The 17,770-nt window shown below is 46.1% G+C and overlaps 1 protein-coding gene and 1 long non-coding RNA gene across 6 annotated transcripts in view; one reads left to right on the top strand and one right to left on the bottom strand.

Moving 5' to 3' along the window:
* The window catches only part of chd9 (chromodomain helicase DNA binding protein 9), a 69,089-nt gene that overhangs the window by 46,947 nt on the left and 4,372 nt on the right, over positions 1-17,770 (bottom strand). For 2 of the 5 annotated variants that reach the window (XM_035628821.2, XM_035628822.2), the window contains exon 2: positions 14,227-15,927. In XM_035628821.2, the coding sequence (XP_035484714.1) occupies positions 14,227-15,831 (1,605 nt within the window). In that variant the 5' untranslated portion in view covers positions 15,832-15,927. Of the gene's footprint in view, positions 1-451; positions 623-10,388; positions 10,495-14,226; positions 15,928-17,770 lie in introns of those variants that run through there. The other 3 variants (XM_035628825.2, XM_035628823.2, XM_035628824.2) reach the window with 3 other exon arrangements.
* On the top strand, positions 710-2,631 carry LOC118302570. The gene is made up of 2 exons (XR_004790600.2): positions 710-1,185; positions 1,804-2,631. It is a non-coding gene; the product is annotated as an uncharacterized LOC118302570 (long non-coding RNA).

Here is a 17,770-nt window from a genome sequence, read left to right as displayed (position 1 = left end):
GCCCATGAAAAGGTAGAGTAAGCTCCATTTAGGCTGGCCAGCTTTGCCCCCTCATTGACACATGTAGTGAGTTCTGAGGTGACTGACAGGCTCAACTCATGGAGGACACACACACACACACACACACACACACTGTACATAAACTACGGCGCAGGGCAGCATGGCGAGAGGTTCACAGGAGGAAGTGAAAGTAATGTATGGAATGAACAGGCAGTGGAGGTGGGGAGAAGAAAAACACCGTCAATCCCGTGCGCCTTGATAAGGTCTAGCACAGCAAAGCAAATGAGTACAGAGGAGAGGAGTGGGGAGAAGAAAAAAAAAGCAGCAATGAGTTCAAGATGGCGGCAGTGCAGCATGAGCCAGTAGCAGGAGAGGTTGTTCAGTTCCTGCCGGCCCCTCCTCCTCCCCCTCGGACCTCCCTCCCTCCCAGCTCTCAGAGCAGCTCACTTACCCTTCCTCTTGGCCTCTTCACTGTAGACATGGTGTGTGTTTTTTTCTTCCTCTTTCCTCCCCCTCTCCAACCGGCTAACAAAAGCCTTGCCCTTTCGCGGGGTTTTTCTCTCGGCTGCCTGCTCACGCTTTCCCCCTCACAAACACACTCACTCTTTCCCTTTTCAACAGTCGTATTTCTCTCACTCTTCCTTGAGCCGTGTGTCCCCCCCCCCGCCCCTCCCTCTCTCCTGGTTTGCCTCCCCTCCTCCTCCCCGGTCAACTCTTCTCCTCAGGCAGTGCGAGAGCGCCGGAGCCGTTCCTCTCCTCCTCCCCCAGCAGGCAGGGCTCAAGAGGAGCGCATGGGAGCGCTCTCTCTCTCTCTCTCTCTCTCTCTCTCTCTCTCTCTCTCTCGCCCTCGTTTGTCTCTTCACAGGGTGATGAGGGAGCAGCGCTGTGGGCGGTAGAGGAGGTGCGTGGCAGTCCAGGAAGCTCTCATTCTGCCGCTGCGTGCTGCTTTGCTGTCGTCCAGCTTCACCCAAGTCTCCCTCACTCGGTGTGTGTGTGTGTGTCAGAGTTGCCTTCCCCTACCTCCTCTCTCCTCCCCTCTCATTGATTCCTCTTTCCGCCTGCCTTTCGTGTGCGCTCTCTATGACTTTCTGAGCCTTTTCCTTCCAATTTCTCCTTCTTTTTCTTTCCCCTTTGCCGTGTCCCTTTTTTGTGCCTCTCCTCGTCTTCTTCGCCAGCCGGGATAAGGTAGGTTACTCCTTAATTACGCACAAAAAAAATAAAAAAGGCTTTTGTGTTATCTTGCTTTCTTTTTGGGCCGGTTGTTTTTTCTCCCTTTTTCACTTGTCTTTTTCCTCCTTCTCCCTCGCTGCCCTCCCCTCTGCCTGGCTGGGGCGTGTGTGGTGAGCTTGAGATTCTGGCAGCCAGAGCGGTGGAAAATGAAAGCACAAAGCAGCAAAATGCATCAGCATGAATATTAGAGATGTCGTTAAAACCCAGACTCGTTTTTTTTTCTCTCTCTCTCGCTCTCTCCCTCACACTCACTCGCTCTCTCACTCTCTCTCTCTTTGTAAGGAAGTAGGCCAGCAGATGGTGCTAGCAGTTATTAAATTAACTTTCACAACTTAACCCCCAAAGCACTGGGTTTTCTCCCACACCAAAAATTGTCAACAACGTGTACTCATGTAGGTGACTTGCCGATTTATTTTTGGAACCGCATCATCCAAGAGAGCTAGATGAAGAACGGATAAACAAAATCCAAAAGGATAAAATGTATTACTGATGCAACCAGCTCACAAAGTTGAAAACATTCAGGAATCAACTCGGCAGAATATAACCAACTCTCTACTCCCCGAACCGTACCAGACACATGCAGCCTTCACTGCAGCGAGTCAAGCAAGTCAAGCACTTGGGAGGTCGAGCCCTGGTCACGCTGCTGACTTTTGGACAGCAAATACCAAGGAGGGGCAACTGGGATGTGTCCAACACACGCACCTCTTCCTGTGCGCCACACGAGGTCTTGGAGGAACGAGTCGGCCTTTCTGGGGTCTCCTGTCAGCATGAGCACAGAGGCCATGTGCACTGGCTGGCACATGGTATTGGGAATTATGCGCAGCTGGCTTGAAGCCAGGTACAGTAAACAGCACTACTGGGTCAGGGCCTGAGTAACTGACAGATACCCCATCAGCCTTTTACCGTGAAAATCAAATAAACGTGCTTCGTTCTCAGCCAACACCATGTTCATTTTTCATGCATTTACACACACGCACGAACGCACGCACGCACGCACGCACGCACGCACGCTCATGATCAACCTGCCACCCACATTCCTGTTTTCACCACCATGTCAAAAAAGTGGCACTGATGTCCGGACACAACACACACACAAAAAAAGATAAAATACTGGAAAATGCACTTAACATTGTTCTTACCACATATGTTGTGTTTAGCAAAAATCTCCACAGAACCTTGTTATTGAGTAAAATCAAATATTTTCAATGGTCTTCTATGAAGAGAGCCTGACCAAATTGTTTATTTTACTATAAGTTACCATATTGTGGCCCAAACCGAACTACAGTAACTTACTGTGAGCTTATTCACAGTATGGTGTGAAACGTGGGTGAAAAGCTACAACACAATAAGGTTTTACATTGCACGTTGTACAGATTAATCTTAATAAACCCGACTAACCAACTGGAGTGGTGTGGACAGCCTTATTCAAAATGTGCATGTGTGAGAGTGTGTGTGAGACAAGTCCTGGGTTATGAGATGAGAGAGATAGGTATGAATGTGGCACTGACAATTCTCTCATTACGTCTCTGCGGTTTGTGTAGTTTTCCATTGTACAGCTTTACATGACTGCCATGTGTGTGTGACAATGGCTTTCCTTTCCAAGTGTCAGCTGTCCACCTGTCAGCGCAGGCCTTAGAGTTTGGACTTTGAAGCAGACCACATGCTTGCTGGGAGCCGGGCAACAGCTTCCTCTCCAAGCTAAACAAATCCATTGTCAGATAATGCCTGCCATGGCACAGCAGCCGTGGGGCGAGATCTGCATACACGGTGACAGGGCAGTCGGTGTTAAAACTAATATCAACACTCTGCCCTTTTCAAATTAACACAAAAAAAATGGCTTCAACATAGTGTCAACAAACTGGTGATGTCGTGTCAAACGTGTCTTTCCACTACTAAGGTGGAAAAATACAGTATACTACGTTTGAAGAAATATCGAGTCACAATTCTAATAAATCAACACAAAAGCTACAAGAACTATTTGATGTGTAAATTAGGCAAGAGGTGACGGACATATAGAGCGTCTGAATAACATTTTATGTAAAACACAGAAAGACTGAGTAAAGCAACCATAAATAACTATTAGTAATAATAATAAAGCTTTTTTCTTCACTGGAAAGATTCGTTTTTTGTGTGTCAAAAGAGGGGAAAAAAGCAAGAGAGAATAGAAAGTCAACACACACACGCTTCATCGGTCCATTGGCATGAAGCCACAGCTCATGGCGACTAAACGGTTAATATGCAAACAAGCCTGGGAGCTCTGTGCAAGGGGGAGTGGCTTCCGTTGCGGACAGATGAGGGAGGGGAGCAGAGGAAGGGAAGGGGAGGGTGGAGGGGGGAGGGGAGTAGCTGAGCTGGTGAAAGGAAGGGGGAGTGTGTGTGTGTGTGTGTGTGTGTGTGTGCAGAGAGGTAGGGTGGCTGCAGAGGCACAGGTGTCTGTCTCTGAACACTCCATTACTTCCTCATCAAAGAGCCTGTATTAGTGCTCCAGCGCTCTCATTTCTCGCCTGCACCACCGTGAGAGTCTCCACTAACTCACCATTAGGGAAATGAGAGCCGAGAGCTCGCAATGCACTGTCTGAACATGACAAGATGGCTAGCGCCCACCGCTGCTTCAGAGTCTACAGCGTGTCGTTTCTCTCACACAGGGAAGAAATTCACAGCTAACTGGAATTGAGTGTCACCCGGTGTCGATGGCAACATTATCCGTGGTGTTTTTAATATTGACTCCGCTGCTGAAGACTATGCAGGTCTGGTTATTGAAGCTTTAAAGTTAAAAACTTATAGGGGTAAAACCCTACCTGCTCTTTAAATGAAATTTATTATTATTATTGTTATTATTATTATTATTAAGATATCTTTGCTCCCATTGTTTACAACAGTTGTATTACAAGTCCAGCTTTAGTACATTAGCACCAGACTACTCATGTAGTACTACATTTTAGCACAATTTCTTTTCTCCAACCCACCCAACCCACTCACTTTTCTAATAGTATCTTGATAATGTCAAAAATCATTTATACAGGTGTAAGCGTCGTGGGTGTGAGGAGATAATAAACTAGTGTCTCCAGGTAGCTTATTTTGCATTTAGTTAGGGTTAGGGTTAATTCTTCCCCATAAATAAAAACAGACGTCACAGCACAATAATGAAGCGACAACAATAGATTCTCTGATTTGAAATAAGTGTATGTCCATCAGAGACTGACCAGCATTTCCCACAGGTTCAGGATTGATTTGAATTCCAACACTTGGGAGTCGGTGGTAACACAGTGGCTCCTATATGTTGTACAGACATTTTATGTGGAGATCCCATTAACTGCCATTCAGAAAAACCCTGGATATAATGCCCTTACTTGGATGCACTGAAGCTGGCATATCGTCGACACTGCGTGTGATTTTAATAGCAAGCTGTGTGAAAGGGAGAGCTGGAATCAGCTCTCCCTTTCAAATAGCATCAATCCAGCTCTGCGATTGCCCGTGCTGCAGGCATAAAGGCGGAATCAACAATGCTCCCCTCTCACCCCTTCTGTGTTCCTATCTATATTACAATTACAATTCCTGTATGTATTACAATTAGGCAGAATAAAAGTGTGAGGCAGGGTGCTGCACTCACTCTTTGAACAGAATGTGCAAAAGGGGATATTGTGGCATTCACAAAGTAACAGCTGATAAGCAAAGTCATTTTTATAATCCAGAAGACTGTGTATAATTACACTCCGGGAGCAAATCTTCAAGAAAAAATGCAGATCCATACAGACTGAAAGGTGGAAATACTAAATACTAAATTATGTTTGTATTCGATGGTGTCCAAAAGTCTGAGACAACTGTAAAAAAAAATTGAGACACTAAAGAAATATCTTTGTGAATAAGGATTAAGTGGCCAAGTTATTCAACGTGGGAAGTTGCACCTGCATCTACATTTCTACAGCAAAACAGCTGACATGCAAAAGCAACGCTTGACAAACAGAGTCTCACCCCAACCCTCGCCTGAACCTTTGCCCGACTTTTCACATTTCCTTGTTGCCGTCACTGAAAATAGGTTTGGCCTACAATGTTTCTCACAGAAAAAAAAGACATGACGGACGCACTTAGACCTGTGCTTTCATCAATGAAGCCATAGGTTGCACCATTAGACTTAGGTGCAAAAAGAAAAGGATTAGGCTTTTACTAATTAGGCCTACGGCTACAGGCCGGTTTGCAACCACACTGGAGCGAGGCAGCGACAGGGTTGATGAATGAAAGGAGACGTGATACACAGCGATGCTTCCTCAACCAATTAAATACAGCACCATACATTAATGAGCCTTTATCAGGGCCAAGAGCAACAGTAGCTGGGCTGAGCATGGCGCCCTCTAGAGGAGCTGCTGTCAGTCTAACAAAGCATTATCCCCACAGTCTGAACTACTCCACTGTACCCAGACAGCTTTACTGAGCCAGATGGAAGATCAGAGGGAGGAAAAATGATAGCACAAGCTCACAGCACAAAGAGTATTCATTTCAGCTGCAATCATCTTTTTTTTCTTTTTTTTCTTTGCAGTCATTTATCATAGTCAGAGTGTTGTTTTTTAAGCAACGCTCAAGGGAGCCTATCCAGCTGATGCACGAACACAAACCAAAACCAAGCAGGTGCTCTTACACCGTCTTTTGACTTTGAAAATAGATTTAAAACAATACTGTGGATTCCAACGTGGGCATTTGTAATCAAAACTCCAGGTTACAGCTTGGTCCAGGACCAAAAGACAAGTTTAGCCAACTACAATCATTTGTGAGATAAAGTTGCAGATAGAGACTTTTTTTCTTTGATTTCTATAATAATCTGGTCACTATTTTGACTTAATATTAGCTCTGCACAGAATGATACAACCATTTAGATTGCTGACCATTCCTTGTGTGTGTTTGTGTGGGCATGTGTCCGAGATACTGTATTTAATACTGTAGTTAACACACACACACGGACGGCTCATAGGACCATGCTCAGAAATAAACAAATAGAAAACAAGTACACATGGAAACACTATTTCCTTCCCTCCTTCTGCGCGCGCACACACACGCACGCACGCACACACACACACACACACAGGTTAATTCTGTGCCAATACAGTGATTAGCTCACTGGATACAATTAACTCGCTGGTGCAGCCATAGCAGGGACATGCCTCTCTACTGTACCCCTGCTGCTCTCCCGAGCAACTCCCCTCCAATAAGCTTTAACAAAGACAGCTTATTAGCTCAGTATTATGCAGTCAGCTAATTGACTCTCTTATTTAATCAAGTTCACCACAAACAGCCTACTGCTGATGAGATTTTTTGGAGTGCAGACAGATTTATGTGAAGTGCAACATGAACAGCATGTCGGACTTAGTCCTAATCTGTCTTGGGTAGAAATGAACACTGGGGGGCGAGGACAGAGAGCAGGGGGCGCAAGGTAAAGGAAAGGGCGGCCTGCCTTCATCTTCATGCGAGGAGGCTGTATCGGAACTTTTTTTTTTATAAACGTCAAAAGGGAAGTTTGAACAAACCACAATAATGTGACAGCGTGATATTAATATTAGTCAGCATGTGGGGCTCTAATGCTTATTTCACATATCGCTAGCACAGTACAAAGCCAAACAACTTAGTTAACAGATTTCTGAGATTTCCAGGTGATGAAAACTTGTTTGTAGATAAGATGCAGTGTGTACAGTAAGTCACTATTTGACATATGATATCCTCTCCAAGAGAAGCAGGGCCTCTGGTGATTATTACCGACCATTTCAAATGCCAAATCAGTATGTACTGCCCCTCAGTGGTTTTGTTGAAATCACTGAACTGAATTGCAGTAAAACTGCATCTTACAAATTATCTGCTATGTGGATATTAGCCTTAAAAAACACGGACATTCACTTGATTATTGAATCTCGGTATTGTTGAGGGACTTGCACTGAATTAAGACCACACACCTTGTGGGCTAATCTGTCTTAGGTCTTGGTTACTTTGGCTTTCAAATGGTGCTTATTTTCCCACTGACCCCCCGCAAAAACACAGCTGTGACATGGGTTTGAGACTCAGAAAACAGAGCATAACCTGAGCCTGGCTCTGTATCAATCAGGCCCAATGACTGAGGGGAGCAGGCAGCGATTCTAACTAAGGCATCTGTCTTCCTTGCATCTCTGGGGGGGCAGCTCGAGGGGGGGTTTACTTTTCGGGCTAGCACCGTGTGAGTCAAAGTGAAAGGCCATCCATCCACAGAGGGACCACTCACAGCAGACAAACATATTCTACACACCGGTAGAGCGATTATCCTTTACTATTCAGACACACTTCACCACTCTGAAAGCAGGTCTCTTTTCTGTTAGATAAAATATTAGCAGAGTCTATCACGTTTAACAGTCAAAGTCAAAACAAAACTGTTACCTTGTTGAACCCAGATCACAATAAACATGCATGCATACAATATATGCAAATAGAAATTATGGCAAAATCTACTGAAATAAGATCCATGTTGTAATAAACTGGAATCATCCTTTAAACTACAGGTGAGTTGTACTCAAACAGAGGTCTGCACTAATTGAAAGATGTGATTTTCACCAGTTTTTCTTTGTTTCTTCAAAATTCTTGAAGCAGCACAGGTGGCTTCCAAAGAAGTGGTGGTTTTTGCAGGTGCTGTTTGATCCATCTCCCACAGAGGAATGAAAACTGTTTTGCATACTGAACCGCACAAGGTTTTCATTTTTTTTCTCGATGTGTCACAGACAAAATTGTGAAGCTCCATCTCTAAGACTGTGTTTTTTAACAGTGGTTATTCGGAGTTATGGCACAACGCTCTCTGAATCAGAGATGGCACAGCAGGTCAGACACCAGGCAGGGAAGTGAGGCCGAACTGTGCAAAACAAGCAAGCCGGCTGATGCCATTCATTAAATGGAACATCGGTGCAAACCGAAGAGCGAAGCCGAGAGGAGGTCCCCGAGGATGGGAAAGAGAGAGCAAGAGAGCTAGACAGAGAGGGAGGGAAAAAGAGAGTGAGGAAGGGATGAGGTGGAGGGGAATTCAGCGAGGGGCTTACTGCCAGACCTTTACAACTCCTTCATTATTGAAGCGGTGCAAAGAGAGCGCAGGACCACTGCCTGTGTAAAGAGGAACACACACAAATGCAACTATACGTACATCCGTGGACAAGCAAGACACCCGCTCTGGGTGTGAAGTCGACCTGCAGACTTCAGGAACTGATGAAGTGATTTCTACCTCCCGCTCAGTTAGGCAGGTGCCGTTGAGTCAATCGCCACCGGAATGGTAGAGGCCTGGCACACAGTCCTCTTTCAAACACAGAGGAGATCATTCACAGGGTCGCCCCCAATCATAAGAAGAAAATGTTATAAAGGAAAACGAGTTAGAAGGTGGGTAAAAATAAGAGCAATTAATCTTGAAACAGAGACAAAAGTACAAGTAAAGTATCAAATACTTTTACAAAGTCCACAAAGTTTGAGTTGTGTGACACTGAATTAAAGTTTCATTGAAAAATGTAAGCTCTACCATTTGACTTGTTGGATTTATTATCTTTTAAAAATAGCCAATTCCCGTGCCCCGACAAAATAAATGATATATATATAGTTAATAGAACCAGACTACTTTTCGAAAGGCTTTGTTTATGAACATATCATTTACACTAATTAATGGCTGTGTCTGTAACAGCATTTGAAATATGTCGCTGAGATATTTATGTCACCTTTCAGAAAATACTCTTCAGAGTTTGATTTTTGTCTTCACGCAAGCACAGACTATGCCGACAATGTTCGAGGACAAGTTGTCAGATGAAGGCTGGATTGTTTCAGTATCCTTCGGTAGGGCCAGTCGTGGTGACAATCAGAGTGACTGCAGGGCTGTGAGACAGAGCAGGCCGAGAGAAGCGAGTGATGACAAAGAAATGAAGGAGAGTTGATATTGTTAAAAAGTACTAGCTAGTCAAAAAAAAGCTAGTTTCTGTCAATAAACCTATTAGGTCAGTGGATGGAAATAAAACATATCAGAGACTGTATTAAGACCAAAACATACAGGGCACAGTTCCTTTTCTAAGAGGACATTTAATCTCAGCTCTGCAGGGAAAAAAAAGGTAATTCTTCTGTTTAAGTCGGGCTGATATTCAACCATGGCCTTGCAAAACTTATTTTAAGTCAGCCGTTCAAACTTCTTTGCCATGTCGCACATGCCGCCCCCCCCACACACACACACTCCGGCAGCAACTGCCATAAATTTAATCAAATTCTGTGGAAAACACTGGACCAATTGGCTTAAATCTTTTTGTGAGCCTATGACAGTACCATAGCTTGACTGAATTAACAAAGAGTAACAGTGGATAAATGACAAACCTGATGTGACAGACAAAAGTAAACATTAGAATCGAGTCGGGCAATTGTGCTCTCAACAGAAACTGAATGGTGTAAAACACGCACGACACTCAAAGTATTGCCCCACAACCCCGGAGACCATGGCAACTAGCTAATGACTTCCTAATGACACAAACCTGTTTGCTGAACTCACAATCAGTAACCAGTCAGCCAACGGTCGTGTCTGTGGACAGCGTGACCGGCATTACGTTTTGTCAAAGTCAAACTGTGGTACGGTGGAACAGAAGGACACACTAACTTTAACTTTAGTCGTATCGCAGCTATCTTGACTTTATCCTGAGATGTTTCATTCAAACAAACGCACACGCAGTCGCTTCCCCCTGCCACGAGAAAACAACCGATGTGTCAGTTGTTAACACAAGGGCAAAGAGGTCCTAACCCCTTGGTGTCTTTTCTAATTTCCTCTTCTTCACCCTCCACCGAGGCTAATTTAAAGGTGGTTTTCTTGTGTTCTTCCTCAAACGCATGTCTTTCCTCCCCAGAGACACTGTGGTAGTCTGACCTCCCAGCTTTCCACTCTCCACCAGTCAAAGGTTACCACGAGTTCATGGAGGTTGCCTGACATCACAACCAAAGAGCCGCACATTCCAGTCACAAACACACACACACACACACACACACACACACACACACACACACACACACACACACGAAAAACCCTGCACATTTCACCGCTCAGCAAACCCATCACCCCTGAAAAATATTCAAAGCCATTTAATCCCTGGAGAAGGAAGCAACAGAGACAAGGGAAGACAGAAAAGCAGAATAAAAGAACATACTTTAAATTCAGACCTACTGTGCAGTTTGGGCTGGCAGTGTTCCCACATGCTCCTGACACAGTCAATCCAAGTACAACTCCCTCCTCCCTCTGCTCTCCAAGGTCCTCCTCCGCCTCCTCCTCCTCCGCTGAGCCCTCCCCGTCAGCCCACAGCAAAGACCGCCTGACTTCCTGTTTACCTCTGACCCTTAGTTATCTCCCGCCCCCACCCTTATCTGGCAGGCTTCCAAAACAGACAGGCCGATGAGGCCGGATGCAAACCACACACAGAACACTCGACAGAGAGTGAGCGAGACGGAGTGGGAGAGAGTGGAGAGAGGAGAGGAGAGAAGAGTGTGTGTGCGTGCGTGGTAATCAGAGAAAGTGTGTGAGTGAAACAGTCTATCACCATGTGACTACAGAAGCAGCAGGTTTCACAGGGGAGTGTGCACAAGTGTCCTAAATGTGTGTGCATGCATGCGTGTGTGTGGTGCATGTGGGTGATTGGGCAAGGGCTGGGGTGATGCATGGTGTCATGTTTCAGGGCTGATAATGGCATTGCCTTCCCAGTTCCGTCGGCTGGTTGGCGAGGAGTTACGTAAATCTCACAGAGGTCAGGAAGCAACAAGGCTAGCATGTCACACGCGCAGCAACCCAGTTTGCAGGCGCAGACACACTCGTGGGTGCTTTACTGGCTACACAACTGTGGAGCGACGGCGGGGTGGAGAGGGCTGGGCACCAGTACCCAGCCAGATCACAAATCTGAACTGAGACCTAGAGGCAGATAGAGGAGGAGGCACCTGGTGAGTGTCACTGTCTAAGGGCCTGTAGTGGTTAGAGCAGCCCAGTCCATCAGTATCCTTCACTCCACTTCAATGCTGCTTAGCGAGAGGGCCATTTGATGAAAATTACGAAAAGCAGAGTGAAGTAACAGGGGGAGAAGCTGCAAAGCCAATCACTTAGAATACAAGTGTCATGACAAGAAATGAGTGATACAGATGTACCAGAATATAAAATACAGTGAGGCTGATATGACATCACATGGGAAACACCAGACTCCCCAAAAAAGACAGGCTAAACGGCAACTTAGTAAACACTATAACTGTTCATTGTTGCGATTTGTCTGCAGAGTTAAATCACAATATGCGTAAAATAGGGCAATTGTGTTTGGAGGGAACTGTGGACCAGCTACACAGATTTTAAGAGTAACCAGCTTTTGCAGTTCATTTAAACGTGCTCTCTGATTTCTCCCAGTGACCTTGTTGTGTGTGTGCACTGAAAGGTGATGAACCGTGTCAGTGTTGAAAGGACGTCAACTCCTTTGGTACCAAAGGGTGGGACTGAAATCAGGGTGGCAAACATCCTCTTTCAGTTTGAGTACAGCGAGCAGGGGTGATGAGAACGTTCAGCCGTTGCCCCAGAAAAGTTTTCTTTTTGCCTTTGGGGCACGGTTAAATTTGCACCCATATATAGGTCTATCAAATCCAAATTCAGGCACATTGAGACTACAATACAAATAGAGATTACAAATGACCCGTCAAAAATCTTCTATTTAAAAGAAAATAAGAAAATAAGCAGACTTTATAATGAATCAACAATAATCGAGCTGCAAATGTTTTTTAAAACTGTATGTCCAGAAAACTGGAGCGGGAGTTTGCCTTTCATTTGTGACGAAAGCAGCAGGAGATTTCACTTTCACACCAACAGGAACATTTGTGGAAAAAATTCTGTGTCGTCAGTATAGAGCATGCAGGAGGCAAGACATGACTATCAATGCGATGGGGAAATCAGTGTCTTTGTGTACAGTCATCACCATGCCAACTCGCTTGCTGTGAATTTTCTATTTTCTCACATGGGCTCACTCTGACATCTTCGGGAAAAAATTCCCAGACAAATTAAGGACAATGTCCAGACTTCGGTGCACGTCTGTGTATTCACAGACTGCTGACTCACTTGAGTGAACGTAAGCATTTCAAAGTGGCATGCAGCTCAGATGGGGCTCACCTGCATCAGCTTCCTCCTCAGAGGAAGCCCCCCGCAGTCGGGGGTTGTTGAAATGATTCATCATAAAACAGCCCAGAGCTCTACACACATCTGTTCATTTGAATTCAGATCCATTGCAACGGGGCCCAACACATTATTTCTAACCTCTGAATACAGTTAACTGGGACAACTGTTCAATCTCGACACCCCGGGTGCTCATCACAGCTGCAGCTGACCATTACAACTTCAACCATTGGAAATCCTAATTAGCCACATTCACTGCGGGGGAATGAGGAGTGGGCAGCTATCTCCTGACGCCTTGCCTGTTCAGCAAACACACTATCAGCAGGCTCTTCACACATCAGTGCACATGAATAGCACAGTCAGCCCGTAAGCATCAACACGGGGCTGGATGTTGACACAGACAGGGAAAGGCTGGTTCGTATGGCTGTGGTTCACGGCCCAATTCAATCAGGGACCTTTGCAGATGGGCAAATAGCCTGTGTGTGGATGAACTCGGGTTCTCTGGTCAGGCCACCAGTTTTGTTGTCGCCCACAGCCTGTTGGGTGATAGTGGAGGCATTACTCAACACACAGGTTGTGTTTTGGATCATGGCACAGGTTTGGTTTCAGAAGAAAAGGGGACATAAAGGGTCTGTTGCCCAGAGGAGAACACTCTCTAGAGATATTCAGGCTCAATCCTAATCCTGTTAAAACAACGTTTTAAAACTAAAAAGAAACTAAAATGCATGTCACGTGACCATTTGTGTAACGTCTGGCGCTTTCGCTGCTGGTCATGTGTCACTTGTGGCCCAGGAGGCTGTGTGGATGCTGCAGAGTTACCAGCCAACTGAGGTCCAGGAACCGCCTGAAGCCTGTTACAGCCAGCTAATGCATTCGCTCAACCTCCCCCTACGCTTCTTTGCTCCCTCTCACTGCTCTTCCCCTCTGTCTCTTTCCCTCCCATTCTTCCCTAAGCGCTCCTTTTTTTTCCGTGAACTACTGCTCTCTCCATCCCCCAAACCCCCTCCCCCTTCCCTCAAGTGCTAACCACTGTCCTTCACCATGCACTTTTCCCCTCTCTCTCTCTCTCTCTCTCTCTCTCTCTCTCTCTCTCTCTCTCTCTCTCTCTCTCTCTCTCTCTCTCTCTCTCTCTCTCTCTCTCTCTCTCTCTCTCTCTCTCTCTCTCTCTCTCTCTCACATGTGCATGCATACACACATAAACCGTGGCAGCTACCACAACAACCTCCCCCACACTCCAGCGAGTCAGTGTGCAAGTGCCTCTGGCTTGCCCTGACCCACATCTTGATATAGCCCTAAGTATGCTTACAGCTAAGTCCTGAAGACACTCCTGCCACTCTCAGCCTAATCAGGCCTGACCTGCTGTCGTCGTGTTGAGGAGGCCAGACCGGACAGACCATTATCATTTTCAGAGGGCTTTCAGATGGCCCGAGGCACCGCCTCCCCGCTCCACCACTGATTGCAGGTTTCCAACTTGACAGGCACGGGTTCTATCTGGGATAGTTAGTTAAACATTACAAGAGTGACTGGATTCTGTGGTGCGATACACTGGGAAAAACACAGACATTCTCTTGACGTCAACAATGCAATGCTCTCCATTAATAAAGCAAATTATAACCAGGCAGTGACACTAATCCAATTGCTTCAATTAATGTCAACTTATTAACCTGCACTCCCCACACTTCTCCTCAGTTATCTGAACAGGACAAATAGGGGTGTGTGCCGGCTACTTCATATTCATATAAATTAGAGCAGAGGCAATATTACATTCAGGGGGCTACAATATGGCTAAAATATCCAGCCATGTGTAGAACCCCAAAACTGAAAACAAATACATTTTTGTGACATCGTGTTACCTTCTCTATCTTGTACTCAACAGGTGGTTGTTTCCTGTGCTCATGCCCCCTCCCCAAGCTGGAATTGGACCAGGAACAGCTGGATTCATCCTGCTGGCTGAGAGCAGCCTCTAGCTGGGGCAGTAGGTCAGGCAAGAGGTCGGGAGGCTCCAGTTCCTCTAAATCTCCATCCTGAGCCTCCGTTGTCAGGAGACTATCTCCCAAGGCCCGGTATCCATTGGTGTCGATGGCCCCGCAGCTCTGGGGCTGTTCAGAGGGCAGCTGGCTGGCCATGATGGGGTAGCAGCTCATGGATTCGCCAAACATCTCAGATGACCCACTGTTTCCCTGGCTTTCTCCAGAACAGCGTAGGGCCCGGAAAGGACATTCCTCTGCCTGGCTAACCGGGATCCCAGTGTGCGGTTGAGCCATAACTCCTGTGGATGGAAACTGACATACTGTCCCTGATAGCTCAGGCACTGCGGAAATGAGGGGTACAGCGGCGGTGGGTGTGGGCCCAGATACTGAGGCCGAGGACAAAGAATGCTGATTGAGGCCGGGTATTTCGGGCTCTCCGGGGTAAGCGGGGTACTGGGCTGGTTGGTAAGCAGTTGCAGAACTGACTGAGCACGTGGGCAGGGAGTGAACCATCGATGATGAATTCATGGGGAAAGGCAGTATAGGGTCTTCCAGCCCCGGTCCAGAGAAGGCTTGGCCTCCTGAGGTCAAATGGTAGCTACCGTGCTGCTGCTGTTGTTGTTGTAAGCAAGTCGCACTCAGAGAAGCATTCTGACTATCCAAGTAAGGCTTGCTTGGCAGGGCCCTTGGCTGGAACCGCGGTCCTCCGACAGTTAGTTGGTGCTGAACCCCCCGGTGACTATGGAGAACTTGCTGTTGGCCCTGAGACTGACTCCCCCTGTGGAAAGAGAAATTGTGATGCTGCGGTTGCGGCAGGGGCATAGTCTGCGTGGTAATTTGTTGGGGCTGGCGCTGGCTTAACAGCTGTTGCTGATGACTTTGCTGTTGTTGCAGCTGCTGCTGCCGCAATCTGTGCTGCTGCTCCTGTTGTTGTTGATGACAGGGGTGGTGTTGCTGCAGTCGTACATGTTGTTGTTGGACATTAAGTTGCTGGTTGTGCAGTTGCTGCTGCTGATGACAAAGCTGTTGTTGCTGATGTGGCTGCTGTTGAGATATCTGGTGGTACATATTGCCATTCTGGTCTTGGTTGCCCCACATTGGACTGCTGCTGTTACAGAACAGCCCATTGGATTGAGGCACTTGGCTCATGGCGGCAGTGTGATACTGGCCATGTTGCTCTGGCATTATGCCGCCAGCACCACCACCAACTGTGCCCCCGTGACCAGGAAAGGCCTGCCCTGCAATATTCTGCGCCTTAACGCCAATGTAGTGACCCATCGGTTGACTGTAAGTGGGCATGACTTGTTGGGTAGAAACTGGTGGCATTGCGTCCTGGTGCTTCCCTGGGCCCAGAGGCTCCACTTGGAGGGGCTCAAAGTCAGCACTGAGGTTCAGCTCATCCACAAGTGATGGTGCTGAGGAAAACCCATCCTCGTCCAGCCCTTCCAAGCCTCCAACAAAGAGGCTGGGATCATCAAAGAAGTCCATGGTGGAGCCCGGAGGGTGACTGGAACCTTTGGAACACCACTGGATCCAAGCTGGTCCCACTGAGCCTCACTTTCTACAGCATGTTAAATTGTGTCCCTGTCCAAAAACAGAGAAAACATATTTTAAAAAATCAGAAGATGAAGACTAGAGAACATAACAGTTTGAAAACAAACTAATCCAGTTCACTCAACCACACAAATACGCAAAATGATTAATTTCAGTGGGAGATTAAATAACAATGTATCAAGGTTTTGGTTTTTTTAAACCACAATATCTATTTGTATCATCCTTTTCTTAAATCAGTGATATATACTTGGTAGGTAAGTACAATGGCATGAATTCCCAACTGATGTCAACAAAGCTTTTAAAAAGCAGCTAATGACTAGGTCAGAAGGAAATTTGGTACTGTCAATTATCTATCACCACTGCCTTTCATGTGTGTAGCAAAGCAGCTGGTGCAAACCAACTGCCAGCCACAAGCAGGTGCCTCTTCCTGTACCCCTCCCCTTTGACACACACATACACACATACGCACCTCAACCCCCCCGCCCCCACATACACCCACACAACCAATGAAGCTGCTTACCCTGCTGTTGCAGAATTTGTGGGAGGTGCAGACAGCTGATAGAATTTCAACAGCTAGGGGCAGAGGCAGATGAGGCCCTTTGAGTGAGTGTGCGTGTGTGCGTGCGTGCGTGCGTGCGTGCGTGCGCATGTGTGTGCATGCGTGTTTTCTGCAACCACAGACCAGCGGAAGATGACAGAAGCTTACCCAGGTCAGTCATTATATGCTGCCTTGCTCGACACACAGGCCCACAAAAGCATAAATAAGCAGAGACATTTCTTTCATATCTTAGTCAAACTTGTGTAGGGATGTCTTTAATATTTTTTTTCCTAGTTTATATACATTTCAAGTGACCTTTAGGCTGATGTTTTGTTTAATATACAGACAGAAAAGTGCCTTTTAAATTTAACATTATCCTAAGAAGTAGAGTAGGTTTTGCTCATGGTGAGGCCCTCTAAAGCTGTGGTAGGCAGAACTAGTACACTACTATGTGTGATTTTGAATCGTCGGCCAAATAAATCCCCAACAAGAGCACTCACAGACCGCAGACCTTCCGTAATGGCCGTACCTATATGCCATTTCACCTAAAATTAGCATTTCCATTTTCATCTGACCTACATATTTCCTGTTGTGCATTTATGAAGATATGACTCAAAGTTTTGCCCGAACTCAAAATGTTGGGGAATCCTTCAGAACAAGTCCAGGATCCTGATCCAGATTTGGATCCCTTCCAAAATGTCATCACCCGCTACCATGGCTGAGACCTATCATTGATCAAACTTACAAGCTGTTCTGTTCTGTCTATAACTTTTTGAGTAATGCTTCTGACAAACAAACAAATACACCTCTATTATTCTCTCTCTTTCTCTGTGTCAAACACACACACACACACACACGTTTCATTTTTCCAGTAGATGACATTTCAGGGTTTCCGCTATGATCATTTTGCATTATTGCAGTTGCTCCTACAGAATTTTATGAAACGTCATGAAGTCGCAATTTCAAAACACTGTAGGAGCTTTTATTTTGACACGGCAAGACACAGCCACGGAGCTTAGGCAACACGCCCCCGAGGAGTGGGAGGGAGGCAGACAGACGAGTACAGACAGAGTAGTGTCACCGGTAACCTGTGAGAAAAAGTTACATTTCGCTTCTGCTTGTCAGTTCCTAAAAGATATATATATATATATATATATTAATTTACGTCACGCATCCACGTAACTGCGCCTGTGTTTTGATAGGAGCTAGCACTTAGCATGCATACTAACGTCTGAGTGAAACACGGGCCGAGTCAAACGGTCAAAAGTCTGCCTACAACAGAGAAAGCAACAACAAGGCAAAGAGCAGTAGATGCTGGGCGTTTATTAGCTGCAA

Source organism: Scophthalmus maximus, chromosome 4 (assembly GCF_022379125.1).
Source record: "Scophthalmus maximus strain ysfricsl-2021 chromosome 4, ASM2237912v1, whole genome shotgun sequence".
In the NCBI taxonomy this organism is placed as follows: domain Eukaryota; kingdom Metazoa; phylum Chordata; class Actinopteri; order Pleuronectiformes; family Scophthalmidae; genus Scophthalmus; species Scophthalmus maximus.
The sequence above is the reverse complement of the archived record's forward strand: the minus strand, read 5'-3'. Positions and strand labels throughout refer to the sequence as shown.